The sequence below is a fragment of the Ursus americanus genome, chromosome 3, assembly GCF_024610735.1.
Source record: "Ursus americanus isolate L20-20 chromosome 3, mUrsAme1.1.p, whole genome shotgun sequence".
Taxonomy (NCBI): Eukaryota; Metazoa; Chordata; class Mammalia; order Carnivora; family Ursidae; genus Ursus; species Ursus americanus.
In genome coordinates, this window is record NC_142129.1 from 56,683,074 (window position 1) to 56,697,334 (window position 14,261).

Below are 14,261 nucleotides of genomic sequence, written 5' to 3' on the forward strand. Positions count from 1 at the left end.
AACTCCCTCGGTCGGGCTTGCTGGAAGATGAGACAGGAAGGGAGTCTTTAGAAGGCCTCAGTCAATGTGCATCTAAGAGCAGCTGCCTCCCCCTGATTCTATGAGGGGAGCTGAGCAAAAGGTGATCCAGAAATGGAGGTGATGTAGGACCAGTGACTGACAATGCAGTACGAGAAGCAAGTAAGCCCTCAGAGAGCATCCGAAGGAGCCAGAGTCGCCTGAGCAAATCTAGCACAGCTGGGGCGTTGGAAGCAACTTGCACCTATTTTGTCTGCTAGTCCGGGGTCAGACCAGAGGCTCCAGTTTGATCACCCACTAGGTAATAATGTGGAGAAGGGCCTCCGCTCCTAGTGTGTTGGGTTCCAAATACATCAAACCATGTCCATTGCCTCCCTAGACTCTTGTTTTCTTGCAGTCCATTCCAGGCAATTTGCAAATGCCATGCCCTCACCACGAGCACAGCTACTCCCTCTGCCCTTAATTTTGTTATTAGAGCAGGTGCCGTCACATTTATTGTTATATATTCTATCAGTGGCCTAATGCAAGTACAGAACAAGCCACATCAGATAGGAGGCTTTTGGCTCTGGGTAGCTTCTGAGCTCAGCTCAAACTGGCCCATTAATCAATGAGAAACTTTATTATCTCACATACCAAGAGGTCCAGAGGTTGTGAGAGCCTTACTGTTAGTATCGCAATGATTCTCTGGGCTGTGCTTTTCTCTAAATGTCATGTACATTCTCAAGCTGATGGGATGGTTCCTGCTTCATATCTGGGGAGGAAAACATCAGGGAAAGAGGGACCTCTCTTCTAGTCCTCTCTTTAGGAATGAGGAAACCTCTCACAAAAGCCTCCCCGCAGATCCTATGTCTCTATTACCATAATTGGGTTATGTGCCCATTCATTGACTAAGCACTCACAAGGGATTACCCTGAATGGCTTAGACAATTTAGGATCCGCTCCCTAGAACTGGGGATGGGGCCACCTGCCTGAGTAAAAAGGAGACATATGTACCAAAACCTAAATCCAGATTCTGTTGGATAGGTAAAAGGAGAAAATGGACATTGAATGGACAACCAATAATATCCAGTACATACACCTCAACGAAATTTCTGATTGAATAAATGAATAAACAACAAAGATGGGTTTGTGCCTTCATTTTTTCCAAATAGAGGGTAGTTTAAGATATTCACTAGTGTAAGAACAATGCCGATCACAAACTCAGACCATTGTTAACAAAAGCTGCAGTTCTAAATATTTACATTCTTATGTCAATGTTAATAGTGTTTTTCACAAAACTTCTCCACATCATGTCTCTGCTGGTATAATGACTTCTTAGTGGTGATCCTAGTGCTGTCTGGATGTTAAAGAAAAGTAATCATCAAAATTTTACATATGAATTTTGGTGAAGTACTATCATAGCTAGTATGTTCATCAGAGTCTGGGATTCCGAAAAAGACTTTAATTTTTCATGGAGTGTGAATACTCAGGCAGCTTAGCAACCAATTACTGACCAATAGGAAAACTCACATGAGCTTATTTACTTCCCCAAGTAACAATTAAAACTTATTTTGGGTAGGATACCCTTTCAGCATTGTATGAACTAAATAAGTCTGTTATTGTAAAGAACAAAGTCAAGTGATGATGATATTGGAAATCATATAGGTAGTTTGTTGAACGGAAAGAGCCAAGCACAAGAAGAGAATTCAGCCTCTTGTTGCATTCTTTCCCTACCCACTGCCCTTCAGAAACAGAAGAAAGTGAAATAGTTGGCAGTGTATACAATCCCTTCCTATGTACAGAATGTGTCTGTAGCCAATTGTGTGAAAATTCCATGGCTGGAGATGGGATGGTGTTCACTACCAAAAGCCAAAAAATATTTTTAAAAATCCCTCATTATATCTCTCCCTTTAGACCCACTGCTGACCTTTGTACACGTTCTTTCCTTCAGAACTGAACCCCACAAGAGGCACACATGGAAAACAAAGATTAGTCAGTTCTGCCATGCTTTTGATGATTTCCATCTTCTTCTCATCAGAGGTCGCACACTGTGACCCGGGATAATTTCTGGCAGGGTGTTTAAAAGAGTTTTAAACTTCTGTGCCCTTAAGTGGTGCGTGCACTTTCCATTCCAGTTGCTAGTCGCCTGGGTCTTGAAGGTAATTGCGTTTGTTCTCCTAGAAATGATTTCAAGCTTATGAGACTTATGCCTATACTTAAATAAGAAGCACTTTCATTTTCCATTTCCCACTTAGTAGATTAAAAAAAAAAAAAAGACCGAAACGCCATGTAATATTGCAATGATTTTATAAACATGGCTGCTTAGGGATTCAGCTCTGTGATTCTGGGCTACTGTTGACAAGCTGACTACTGCTGAAAACTGAAATGATTTCCTTTTGATCAGCTGGTGTTTCAAAGTCTAAATTCAAAATGTTCAGATTGGATCATCAATTCAAAAAGAATAAAAACACCAGCTGTTGGAACGTCAAATTTTTGAAAGTTGAGAATAAGCTACTGACTAGTTAACTCCAATGATTGACTGGGTTTGCATTTTAGTTCAGCCCTGCTCTTTGACATGGAGGGAACGTGGAGCCCCAGTCAGCCACCCACTATAGGGGAGGCGGTGGGAGGGCATCGCCTCCTGGATCCTCGCCTCTAAAAGAAGCTTTAAGGGCCATACTCCGTGACCTTGATGAGAGCTGCCTGCAGTTGGGGCCATGTTGGTTTAGTGTCTGGCAGTTCCTGAGAAAACTAGATCAGCTTGGGTAGCAGCTGGGAGGTAACCACCCCCCTAGCTTCTGACGGCAGGACAAAGGTGTGTGAGGGCTGGAAAGTGCATGTCAGGCCACTGAAGGCATATTGATCTGGGGTACTTTACGAGGAATCCTGCCCAAGAGAGTAGTTTGTCACAGGCTGGGGACTGTTGGTTTAGGTACCACTGGGATGAAAGGGGAGGGGAAGTCAGGAGTGGCCAGTGAAGAGGAATTAGAGTTGAAAAACCCTACTTCTGAATAATCCATTAAGAGAAAAGAAGTTGACTTTGAACATCTGTTAGTACTGGATGATACAGATCAGATAAGAACTTTGTCTCTCTCTGTAGCCCTTCCTCCACACCTCCCCACTCCATATCAGCCCTGGGTAAGGCTGGGGAGAGGGAGAGGAGAGGAAAACAACCAGCTACAACTTCTGAGCTAATGAAAAGGCGGGTGGACACCTGTAGTCAACCCCAGCTGGACAAGGAAGGGGATGTAGGGAGATGTCTCATTTACAAATGAAGATTGAAAGTGGATTAATATACTCTCCTAGATATTCTCATTGCCTTTTTTTTTTTTTAAAGATTTATTTACTTATTAGAGAGAGAGAACACGCATGCTAGCTTACAAGTGGAGGGAGGGGCAGAGAGAGAATCTTCAAGCAGATTCCTCCCTGAGCCTAGAGCCCTGTGCAGGGCTCGATCTCACAACCCATGAGATCCTGACTGGAGCTGAAACCAAGAGTCTGATGCTTAACCACCCAGGCGCCCTGACATACTCATTTCTGAACTGGAACCCTGACCAGGATTCCAATGGACTGTAAGATTTTGAATTACATAAGAGAGATGAGAAAAGTCACTAAGACTGCCAAAGTTTATTCCAGGAGTCCAGGAAGAAATAGCCTCCATTGGGCAGTTCTGACAGAACATGAGAGACAAAAGTAAAGTTGCAGCCTGAAAACATCTCACGGATTGTCCTATTCAATACAGTAGTGTATGTATGTGTGTGTGTATGAAGTTTCTTACCTAGAGTTAAATCAGGAGTATAAAATATTAATACTTTTAAAGATTAACTCCATTATAAACATGAGATTAAGATAGTGATTTAATTACAGAGGTATTTAAAGATAAAATATAACACTACCTTGTTGTGCTGTAGCCATAAATATTTTAATTTTTTAAACCTAGATAGATCGATGACCTCTGTCAGATCCCTGGAAAGGAAAGAGAAAGTGAACATTAGCAACAATTAATTTATTCATGGGTAAGGTGGGTTATATAGTAGGACTTTGGAATAACTGGAAAGGCCTCTCTCTTTGTTCTTTCACAATTGTTGGCACACCGACCTACTAATTTCTGAAATACCGTCATTAAAACTTCATTCATTTGGATTAAGATTTTTGTCAGCCAGTTTAAAGGAAATACTGGAAGAAAACACTTTATCACATTACTAGAAATTTACACCTCATTATGATTACATTTATTGGGATCTCAATTTGAAAAAAAAAAAAAAAGATTTTACTGGAGACAGGGCAGAGGGGAAAAAGTAAGTGTGGGAGACACTGGATTTGCACCTAAATGTGGAAACATTATTGGTTCCTACTTGGACAATGTCTGCAAGGTTCTTACTTTGGACTTGTCCAGAGCTTGGCCACATTGTATTTAAGACGTGGAAATGGCAGTATGCCAAGAGTCAGAGACTAGGTGAAGTGTTTTATTCTTCCTTTCTTGTTTACTAAATACGGGGTCAAAATATTACCATCCTCCTTGAACTGTGCAGGCAGTCCTGAACTTTGTTCCTGATGCTGCTCTCTCAGCAAAGGGACAGGCATGGGGTGGGGAGGGGGAGTGATCAGCAAATCTGGCAAAGCCCTGAGGATAGTTGGTCCTTGACTGCTGTGGGCTGCAATATTCAGATCTCTTGTATTTCTCAGGGCAGAAACTGTGCTCAGGCAGGTGTGTATCCATGTATGTCTCTATGCATCATTTATTTTGATACAATCTGTGATAAATAAGTCAGTAGAGGTTCCACTCTGCCACAGATTCATCTGAGAAGAGCCCTGTGCCATTCAACTGGTGAATGTCTGAACAAAGTCCCATCTCGTATCCCAGCCAGAGCGCACACCTTCCATGTTGTTCCTGTCCATTGATTGCTTCCAAATCCAGATGACCTTTATCCCCAAAGTAAGTTCAAAACAGTTGGTTCGGGCATTCCAGAATCTGCACCCCTCTTAATCCCGGGTATATCACGAGAGGAATAAAGCCCCCACGGATTGCAAACTGGCCACCCTTAAAAAGCTGCTACAGCCTCTGTGTGGCCTCTTTGCTCCGCTTCACCTCACACGAGGGTTGTGTAGCCCTCATGTTAAATATTTTGCCACACTTATGCCCACTCTCTCTTATCTGTGTAACGTATGGACTTATTGGCTGACAATTTTCTTGCTGAATCATTTGAAAATCAACTGCAGACTTCTCATTGTGGGGGCTCTCCCTCCTAAATACTGCAGCATGCATATCCCTCAAACAGGGACATTCTCCTGCGTAGCCACGATACTGTTATCACATCTAAAAATTAAATTGAATTTAATAATATCATCTAACATTCTTTTCATGGTCAAGTTGTCCCTGTTGCCCCTAGATTTTTTTTAATCGTTTGTGGTTTTTTCCATCCAGAATCCCATCAAGGTTCATGCATTGCATTTCAGTTGATACAATCCTTTAGTCTTTTTAAACTTAGAATACTCTCCTTTTATTACCTTGACATTGACTTTTTGAAGAGTCCAGGACAGTTGTCTGATAGAATGTCTCACATTCCTGACTTGTCTGATTGTTTCCTCATGATTAACTTCAAGGTGGACCATTTTTCAGGAACAAAGGTGGTGATTAAGGCATCAGAGAAGGAGGCAAGTAATGCCACTTTGTCCCCATCCTCTTGGGGAAGGAAGTTCAACCATTTGGTTCAAGCTGCGTCCGTCAAGTCTCTCCATTGTAACAGTACAAATGCTCTCACTGAGAAGTAATATGTGGGGCAAACCTCTGACGACGGTGTGTATGTCTCATGCCCCAATAACTTGTTCAATGGCTTTAGCTTCATCTGATGATCCTTGCTGAATCAGAAGATTTGGGATTATAAAATGCTGATTTTTCCCATGCTCTCATTCTTTTTACACTTATTAGCTGGTTTCCTGTTAAATAGGTGATGGGTATTAAGGAAGGCATTTGTAATGAGCACCAGGTCTTTTATGTAAGTGACGAATCCCTAAATTCTGCACCTGAAACTCATATTGCACTGTACGTTAACTACCTGCAATTTAAATAAAAACTTGGAAAGAACAGCCACCCCTCGCCTTTCCCTCTTTCAGTCATTCTCTTTCCCACCCTACTTGTATTTGTTTTTTCTTCTTAATCCTTTTCCATTTTTTTTTAAATTCTCAAAATATCCCAAACAAAAGACTTCAAGAAGACTCCACATCCTCTAGATATGCACTGTTAGTCTTTGAACACTTCTCTGGCACAACAAAAATATTCCAGACTCTTCAAAAGCAACTTCTAATAGGAGACTTATACACATAATGCAGTCTCCTCTCTCATTGTAGATATGTAGCCTATTTCTGGGAAGAAGCGTTTGGAGCCCGGTATGCCTAAATTATTGCATTGGGCAAAAAAGATAATACATCAGCTTCATCCGTTCCTGTGAAAAATAAAACAATCATTATGTGGTAGCAGAGAAACTCAAGCCCCGCTTAGAGGATTTCCCCAAGGATTTCCCCGAAAAGTTATTTTAATACATTAATACTTTGAAATATCACCTGTGTCAAATTAATGTCATTAGTCAAATTAGTGTCATTAATTTTCCTGATATCGATGCTGAATTTCTAGCTATTATATAATGTAATAAAGTGATTCCCTTTTAAAGGGATTTTAACTCAAGTCAGAGGGTTAGTTCTGCACATAAACCTGTTTGAAATCAATACCGGGCTGTTGCATTTCAAGGTGACACCAATGGAAGACAAAGAGAGGAAATTCTATTAATGACGGGAATGACTTGCGCTGACAATAGTATGTCAGCACTGTTGAATGCCTTCTCCATGATTACTCAGGAGACGTTGATAAGATCCGCCCCCACACACACCCAGGGCAACAGAGACTCAGGCAAATAACCTAGTTTACCCAGTGTATTGGTGTCTGGACTGAGAAACATTTTTTTATGTGTGTGCCTGGATGCATTAAATGGTAACTTAGTATTTTGGGGATAGAAAATGTATTGTCCTTCACCGGAGAAGACCACTAATTACCTACTGTCAAAGGATCAATATTTCTAATATTTTTCTAGTGTTTTAAAGCTTTTCTTATTGTTCTCTACTTACCCTTGCAATGTATTGTTGTTAAAATCATGAAAGGCTTAGAGTTGCAATCTTTTGACCACATAAAATATGTATTGTTATTGTAAAACTCACTGATCTATAGAAAGATTCAAAGCGTGACTTTAAGTGTGTCAGAATAATCTACCATACCTGTTACATTCTAAAATATATATATTAAAAAATCTTAAATTGGCCAGCTATTTTCCCCCTTACTACCAAGAGAGTCAGGACCATTACCAAGCTAAATATTTTTCTCTGCACTTATAATCTAAAATATATATTCATAACAAAAGAAATATGTTTGTTAATAAAGGATTTCCTCAAATCACCAGCGATAAAGTGATTAGCCTCAATGATAAAGTGGGACATCTTCTTTAGAAAGTTGCTGAGTTCAAAAAAAAAAAAAAAAAAGGTAGCAGAGTTCCAAAGATTACATATGAGTAGAAATATGTCAAACCTATTTTAAAATCATACATGGAGTTCATAGAGATTAAAAAGCATGAAGGAAGGAAAGAACAGTAGGAATAGGATCATTGTTATTAATGCAAAGTCTAGTTGCACATATGTCACTTGTTGGCAGGCAAAACCTGTGGTGTCAGAGTCCCATTCAACCCGTAACTTCGTCTTCCTCTTACACTCGAGTTCTATCTCAGGCACCGTGACTGCTCTGTAGAAGAACCCACTTTGCTGGCTGCCACCTTGGGGCGTTGGAGGGGATTGTTACATACGGGAGAAGTTTTCCTACTTACCAGTAAAATTAGTATAGGGGTTGTTGGCTAGGGGTATTGGTATCATAGGGTTGTTAGTATAGTGGAAGGGTATAATGAGCCATTATTCTCTAATAATAGCAATACGATTCACTGTATTAATGCTCACTGAGTGCTCACTGTGTACCAGGCCCTCTACTACTTCTACTAACTCACCTAATCTTCACCTAACAACCCCGTGAAGAAGATAACATTGTTCTACTCAAGCAGGAGCCTTGTCAGATGAAATACAAGACCCATTTATATGTGAATTTCAGAGAAACCCAGGGAAGTGTGGGACAAACAATACTAAAGAAAAATTATATTCATTTATTTCTTTGAAATTCACAAGTAACTGGACCTATTGTATTTTTATTTACTAACCCTGACAACCCTAACAGGGAGGTTGATGACATGCCCAAGATCACCCAGCTGGAAGTGACAGAGCTGGTCTCCAAATTCAGCCTGGTCCAAATCTTTGTTTTTATCCATTTCCATCTTGCCTCTCTAATAGAGACTGTGAACACCAGTGAATGGTAAAGTAATTAGAGCGTGGTACTTGCCTATCCAGTCCTTGGGGGAAAAAATGGAAAAGAACACTTGAATCTGTGAAACATTATAATATGATGCTCTTCTATTTCTTATATAAAGTACACTTACTTTTGAGAAAGGAACAGCTCAGAGACATCAGCATCCCTCTTGAAGCCACATATCTTTAGTTCATCTTCAACTACCTGATAACATATAATTAATCTGTCAAGCCACATTCCACTGAGCAAAAATACGGAGACATTTGCAGTCAATAACAATAACGTCTACAAGAAGATCAAAGGAAAGGTGAATATGGAGGCAACCACTTTAAACTGATAAATTCCAACACTACAATTATATACTGTTTAATCATTTTTGTGGTTGAATTTCATTATCCTTAATCCTGGGCACAGATGTGTAAATAATTTTTAATCAAAGAGAAAAAAATGTGTATGTGTACATATGCACCAAAAACAAGTTTTCGATTCTCTATGAGGCAGAGTGATTTTGTCTTTAAATATTCTTAAATGTTCTTTCAAACATGAAGAATTCATATTTATGGAAGATATTTGGTAGCAACGATTGCAGGTGGAGTAGGATACAATGCACATTATTGACACTGTGAGTTCTCAATAAATGTCAGACGAATGCATGAGTGAATAAATATCATTTCCCTTTCTTTGCAAAGGAACAGTGTCTTCATTTTTCATCAGTTACTAACATAACTTGCACCGTGGGAATTTTTGCTGGAGAATAAGTAATTTTTATTCCCATAGGCTTTGTTTTGAAAATGCAAATCCAACAACAGCGATTTAAGTGCTTTGCTTTTTCTTCTTAAGAGCCTTTGCTAGGTTACAAAATAACATTTACAAGCCACATGGCCTAAGATGATATGGAAAAATTAAAGCCCATCTATAATTTGCCACGAAGGAGTAAAGCTAGCAAGACACAACAAAAGGGGAAAGTATAATTGTTGCACTCCTGGAATCTGACAAACGTCGTAATTATCAGAGTCAAAACAGTGACCAAATTTCAGTTGGGATTTGTTGTGGGTGGTGAGGTTGTGATGTAAGTGATTTATGAAATTTTGACAAGAGTTTTGTTATTTAGTAGAAGACTTTTAAGAAAAGTTAGATTTAATGGGATGAACACATATCGAAAGAAGTGAGGAAGATAGATATATCAGGGATTGAGTGTGGCTGTTAATTTATATTCCAAACTTCCTTTGTTACCTTGTCGCACAGCTGAATCTTGGGGCTTAGAGAATTCATTGGCTCAGGTTTCATTTCCATCAGGGTATTTTGTGACTCTATAAAGAGCAAGCTGAATTTAAGGCTTAGAAAAAGCCTATTGGAGGAGGCTTCTGCATCTGGGTCTGGATGTTTTAACTTAAACATCTAAACTATCAGCTTCTACTGTACACAGTCAATCGCAACTGTGTCAAAGTGTTTGGGATGTCAAAGAGCAGTCAAAGTAGATTTGAAACTTTGCAACACTCTACGAAAATTATAAACGTGCTTTTTACTCGATCCTGCCTTTCTACATCCAGCACTCAAAAATATAGCAGGATGCGCGTGCGTGCACACACATGATTTGGTTTTCACTGTTTATCTCAGCATACATTATCTACATTTGTGAAATATGCCTCACATTTATGGGAATATAGGTTAGATTAACATGTAACTTCATAATAGAATCCTGTGTAGTAGCTTAAAAATATACAGAGATAGATATCTACACATCCCAAAGTAAAAATGCCATTGGTGGTATAGGTCTAACATTATTTTTGCTACCAATGACATCTATTATTTATTTATTTATGTATTTCAGAAGGAGAGAGAGACAGAGAGAGAGCACAAGTGGGGGGGGCAGAGGGAGAGGGAGAGAGAAACTCAAGCAAACTCCGTGCTGACTTGGAGCCTCATGTGGGGCTCAATGTGGGGCTGGATCTCATGACCCTGAGATCATGACCTGAGGCAGTCGTTTAACCAACTGTGCCACCCAGGTGCCCCACCAATGACATTTATATGCATACAAATGCACACACTCCAAATTGTTAACAAAATTATCACTTGAGATGATGCAAGATTTTCATGTTCTGAGCAATACATTTAAAAATGCTTATTTGACAAAAATAAAAATAACATTTGAATATTTTTTAAAAAGCACCTATTAATTTAGTCTTCGGAAATTAATACCAATTTTGAAAAGTTTAGCCATGGAATGAATATATAAGGATTTAAGTCAAATTTTGAAAATTAAGAGATGAAAGAGGAGATTGAAATTATCAACATAATAGGTAAATCACTGGTATAATTAATTATTTATTTTCGCAGCTTTTTATCATGGTATGTTTCTTTCCCACCAAAAATTTCATATGAATCCAGGAACAAGTATTAATGTCAAAGTGCCAAAGAACACAAAAACATGCCAAGAAGTTTCGAGTTTCAGTGAATCCGTGGTGGAGCATTTCCAGGTCCCAATCAACACACAACTTCACGAGCAGTATATTCCTTTCATCTAAAGAAGCACAACAAGCATTCTTTCCCTGAACTATTTTTTTATTGTGGTAAAATATGTATAATCCAGAATTCACTATTTTAACTGTACAGTTCTGTGGAACCATGGCCATCATTCATTTCCCGGAGTTTTCCATCTTCCCCAAATGAAACTGTACGCATTCGACACTATCTGCACATTTCCCCCTTCCCCCAGCCCCTGGCAACCACCCTGCTATTTTCTGGCTCTATGAATTTGGCTACTCCAGGTGCCTCATCTAGGCGGAATCAGACAATATTTGTACTTTCGTGACTGGCTTATTTCGCTCAGCGTAATGTCTTCAGGGTTCATCCTAGTTTAGTGTGGGTCAGCATTTCCTTCTTTTTTAAGGCTGAATCATATTTTATTGTAGGTATATACTACATTTTGTTTCTCCGTTTATCTGTCTATGGACACTTGGGTCTCATTGATCTTTTGACATAGTGAAGCCTCAAGAAGATGACTCCAGCAGCAGCAACATGTATGACGGGCCCAGGTGCAGAGAGAACAGCAGACAGGAAGCCAGGCTGCCTCTGGCAAATCAAGGCAAGGCTCCAGGAGAGTGGCAAGTGGGAAGGAGCAGTCAGCAGATGTGATAGAGGGTGTGCAGAGACTACTGATGGAAACTGGCAAATAATGAGGCAGAGAATAAGGGCGAGCAAAGTCACAAGTGGTGATGCTAATGTGATGATGTGATGATGAGAAGGTGACTCGGAAGGGAAAATGGATTCAGCTGGAAACGCTGAAGTTTTGGCGCTGGTGAGACACACGGGTTAAGATGTCCACCGGAAAGCTGCCGCTGGAAGAGAGGAGGTCAGCAGAGACGTCAGGCTGGGGATGGACAGCCTGGCCAGTCAGGTCGGTGCACAGGACGGAGTGGGGCCCCAGTTCGATCATTGGGAAGTGTCCACATTTAGAGAGAGGAGGAGGGACTCAAGCTGCAAAAGCATAAGGAAGGGGGTTTGGAGAGATGGTTACAAAGTTAGAAGGAGAAACAAGAGCACAGTGGGCGCCGAGAAAGCAAATTTCCAGGAGTTAGAATTTGAATCTGCAGTGTTATGTAGGGTAGTAAAGGATATTACTCAGAAGAGGTATTGAATTTGGACAACAATTACAATTGATTGATTGGGGTTGGAGGGTGGGGAACAGTCAGATTTCAAATTAATTCATTAACCAAACAGTGAAATAAAAACAGTCAAACATGGAATTGGAGTGTGGGTAATTCTGGCACAGGGAGGATAACAGCAATGTCCTCCACTGCCTGTTTCCTGAGGATCTAGGTAAAACAGGGAAAAAAAGTGTTTGAAAACTGTGGGATTATTAAATCCCAGGAAAATGAAGTCTGTATTAAAATCTATAGAAGAAAACATTCTCTTTGCTGAATTACCTACTGCAATGATAAATTCCTATAGCTACATGCAACCCACACGCAGGGAAGCTTAGTTAGGACTTAGTGTGAGTAGCTTTCAAATCCTTACAGAACCCCCAGCCTTGATTTACATGGCAGTCCCAAGCCTCCCCAGAAACGTCCTAGAACCCTTCAGCACTTGGCTAGCTCCTATGGCCAACAATTCTGACTTTTTTTTCCCACTCAAGCTTTCTTTAAGCCTCTATCTTAACTGCCCTCCACTCTGCCTGTACTGTTCATCAAAGAAACTCTCCTCCTCCGTGTGTCCATTTGCACTTTAGGGGAACGGGATTTCCAGGTTATTTATATTTGGGGGAGTGTCAAGATTCCAAATTTATGGCTTTATTACCTAACCTCTAACCTGCCATTGTTACATATGCGGCAGATGGTAAGCCAGAAAAGGTTCATGTAAGTCCACCAGTGGGGATCAGAGGCATCCCCAAACGCTACACTGGAGATTACGGACCTCTAGCCCCAGTGGAGGGCCTGGGGTCTGCCATCGTTCCACCCCCTCCGGCCGACCCCAGAGGCAGCCTCGCACTGGCTGGGGCTTTGGCGCAGGGACCCCAGGGGCTTGTGGTCTGGAGAAGGGGTGCCGCTTACCCTGCGGCTGATCTCGAGAGCAACGTCCGGAGAGCTGACTACGCTGGTAGAGTGTCGGGAGATGCGGGACGGATGGTTCGGGCCCCAGGCCATCAGGGCACCAGGGAGGCCAGCAGCACCTCCCATCCACCCAACCCAGCTCTACAGCTCATTGTTGCGTTACCAACAGTTACCGCAATCTGGGCGACTAAAAGCCAATCCAAACTAGGGAAGATTTGAAGCCAGTCCCTTCTATGACGTTTTCACGTGTGGCCCTGCAGCGCCCCCCACGTCGTACCGTGTACACACTCGCGTTTCTCCAGTGTGCGGTGAAGCTTGCTGTGGATGCCAGAGGTCGGGAGATCAGCTATGTCAGAGCACCCCAATGACAATCACCCACTAGTGATAATTTCATTGGCCTGAGCTCTAAATATCAGAAAACTTAGCTTTCTGAAGATTAGATGTACCACTGGCCACATGTGGAGGGTGGGGGTGAAGGAATGCCTTGTAGAATCCTCGTGGAGCTTGAAGCAGAAAAGAGGAAAAATCAGGACTGCTCATCCTGTCTTTCCTTAAAATTTTGACATTTGCTCATCATGAATGCTGTGGTATTAATTTTGAATTTCTAAAAGAAATATATTGCATAAGACATTTGTTTTGATTGCTGAGTTTGGATGCCTCACATTTTTTTTTAATGATTTTTTATTATATTATGTTAGTCACCATAGAGTACATCCCCGGTTTCCGATGTAAAGTTCGATGATACATTAGTTGCGTATAACATCCAGTGCACCATGCAACACGTGCCCTCCTTACTACCCATCACCGGTCTATCCATTCCCCCACCCCCTCCCCTCTGAGGCCCTCAGTTTGTTTCTCATAGTCCATAGTCTGTCATGCTTCATTCCCCCTTCTGATTACCCCCCCTTTCTTTATCCCTTTCTTCCACTACCGATCTTCCTATTCTTATGTTCCATAGATGAGAGAAATCATATGATAATTGTCTTTCTCTGCTTGACTTATTTCACTTAGCATCATCTCCTCCAGTGCCGTCCATGTTGCAGCAAATGTTGAGAACTTGTTCTTTCTGATAGCTGAGTAATATTCCATTGTATATATGGACCACAGCTTCTTAATCCAGTCATCTGTTGAAGGGCGTCTCAGTTCCTTCCACGATTTAGCTATTGTGGACAATGCTGCTATGAACATTGGGGTGCATATGGCCCTTCTCTTCACTACGTCTGTATCTTTGGGGTAAACACCCAGTAGTGCAGTGGCTGGATCATAGGGTAGCTCAATTTTTAACTTTTTAAGGGACCTCCACACTGTTTTCCAGAGTGGCT

At 41.0% G+C, this 14,261-nt stretch overlaps 1 protein-coding gene across 1 annotated transcript in view; it reads right to left on the reverse strand.

Annotated features, from left to right (window-relative positions):
- The window catches only part of LRRC72 (leucine rich repeat containing 72), a 36,673-nt gene extending 23,608 nt beyond the window's left edge, over positions 1–13,065 (reverse strand). Inside the window, exons 1-3 of the mRNA XM_087861003.1 lie at positions 12,940–13,065; positions 8,520–8,593; positions 3,894–3,963 (exon numbers count right to left, since the gene is read on the reverse strand). Coding sequence (XP_087717129.1) covers positions 3,894–3,963; positions 8,520–8,593; positions 12,940–13,065 — 270 coding nt within the window. The remainder of the gene's footprint in view (positions 1–3,893; positions 3,964–8,519; positions 8,594–12,939) is intronic.
- Positions 13,066–14,261: the final 1,196 nt, after the last annotated feature.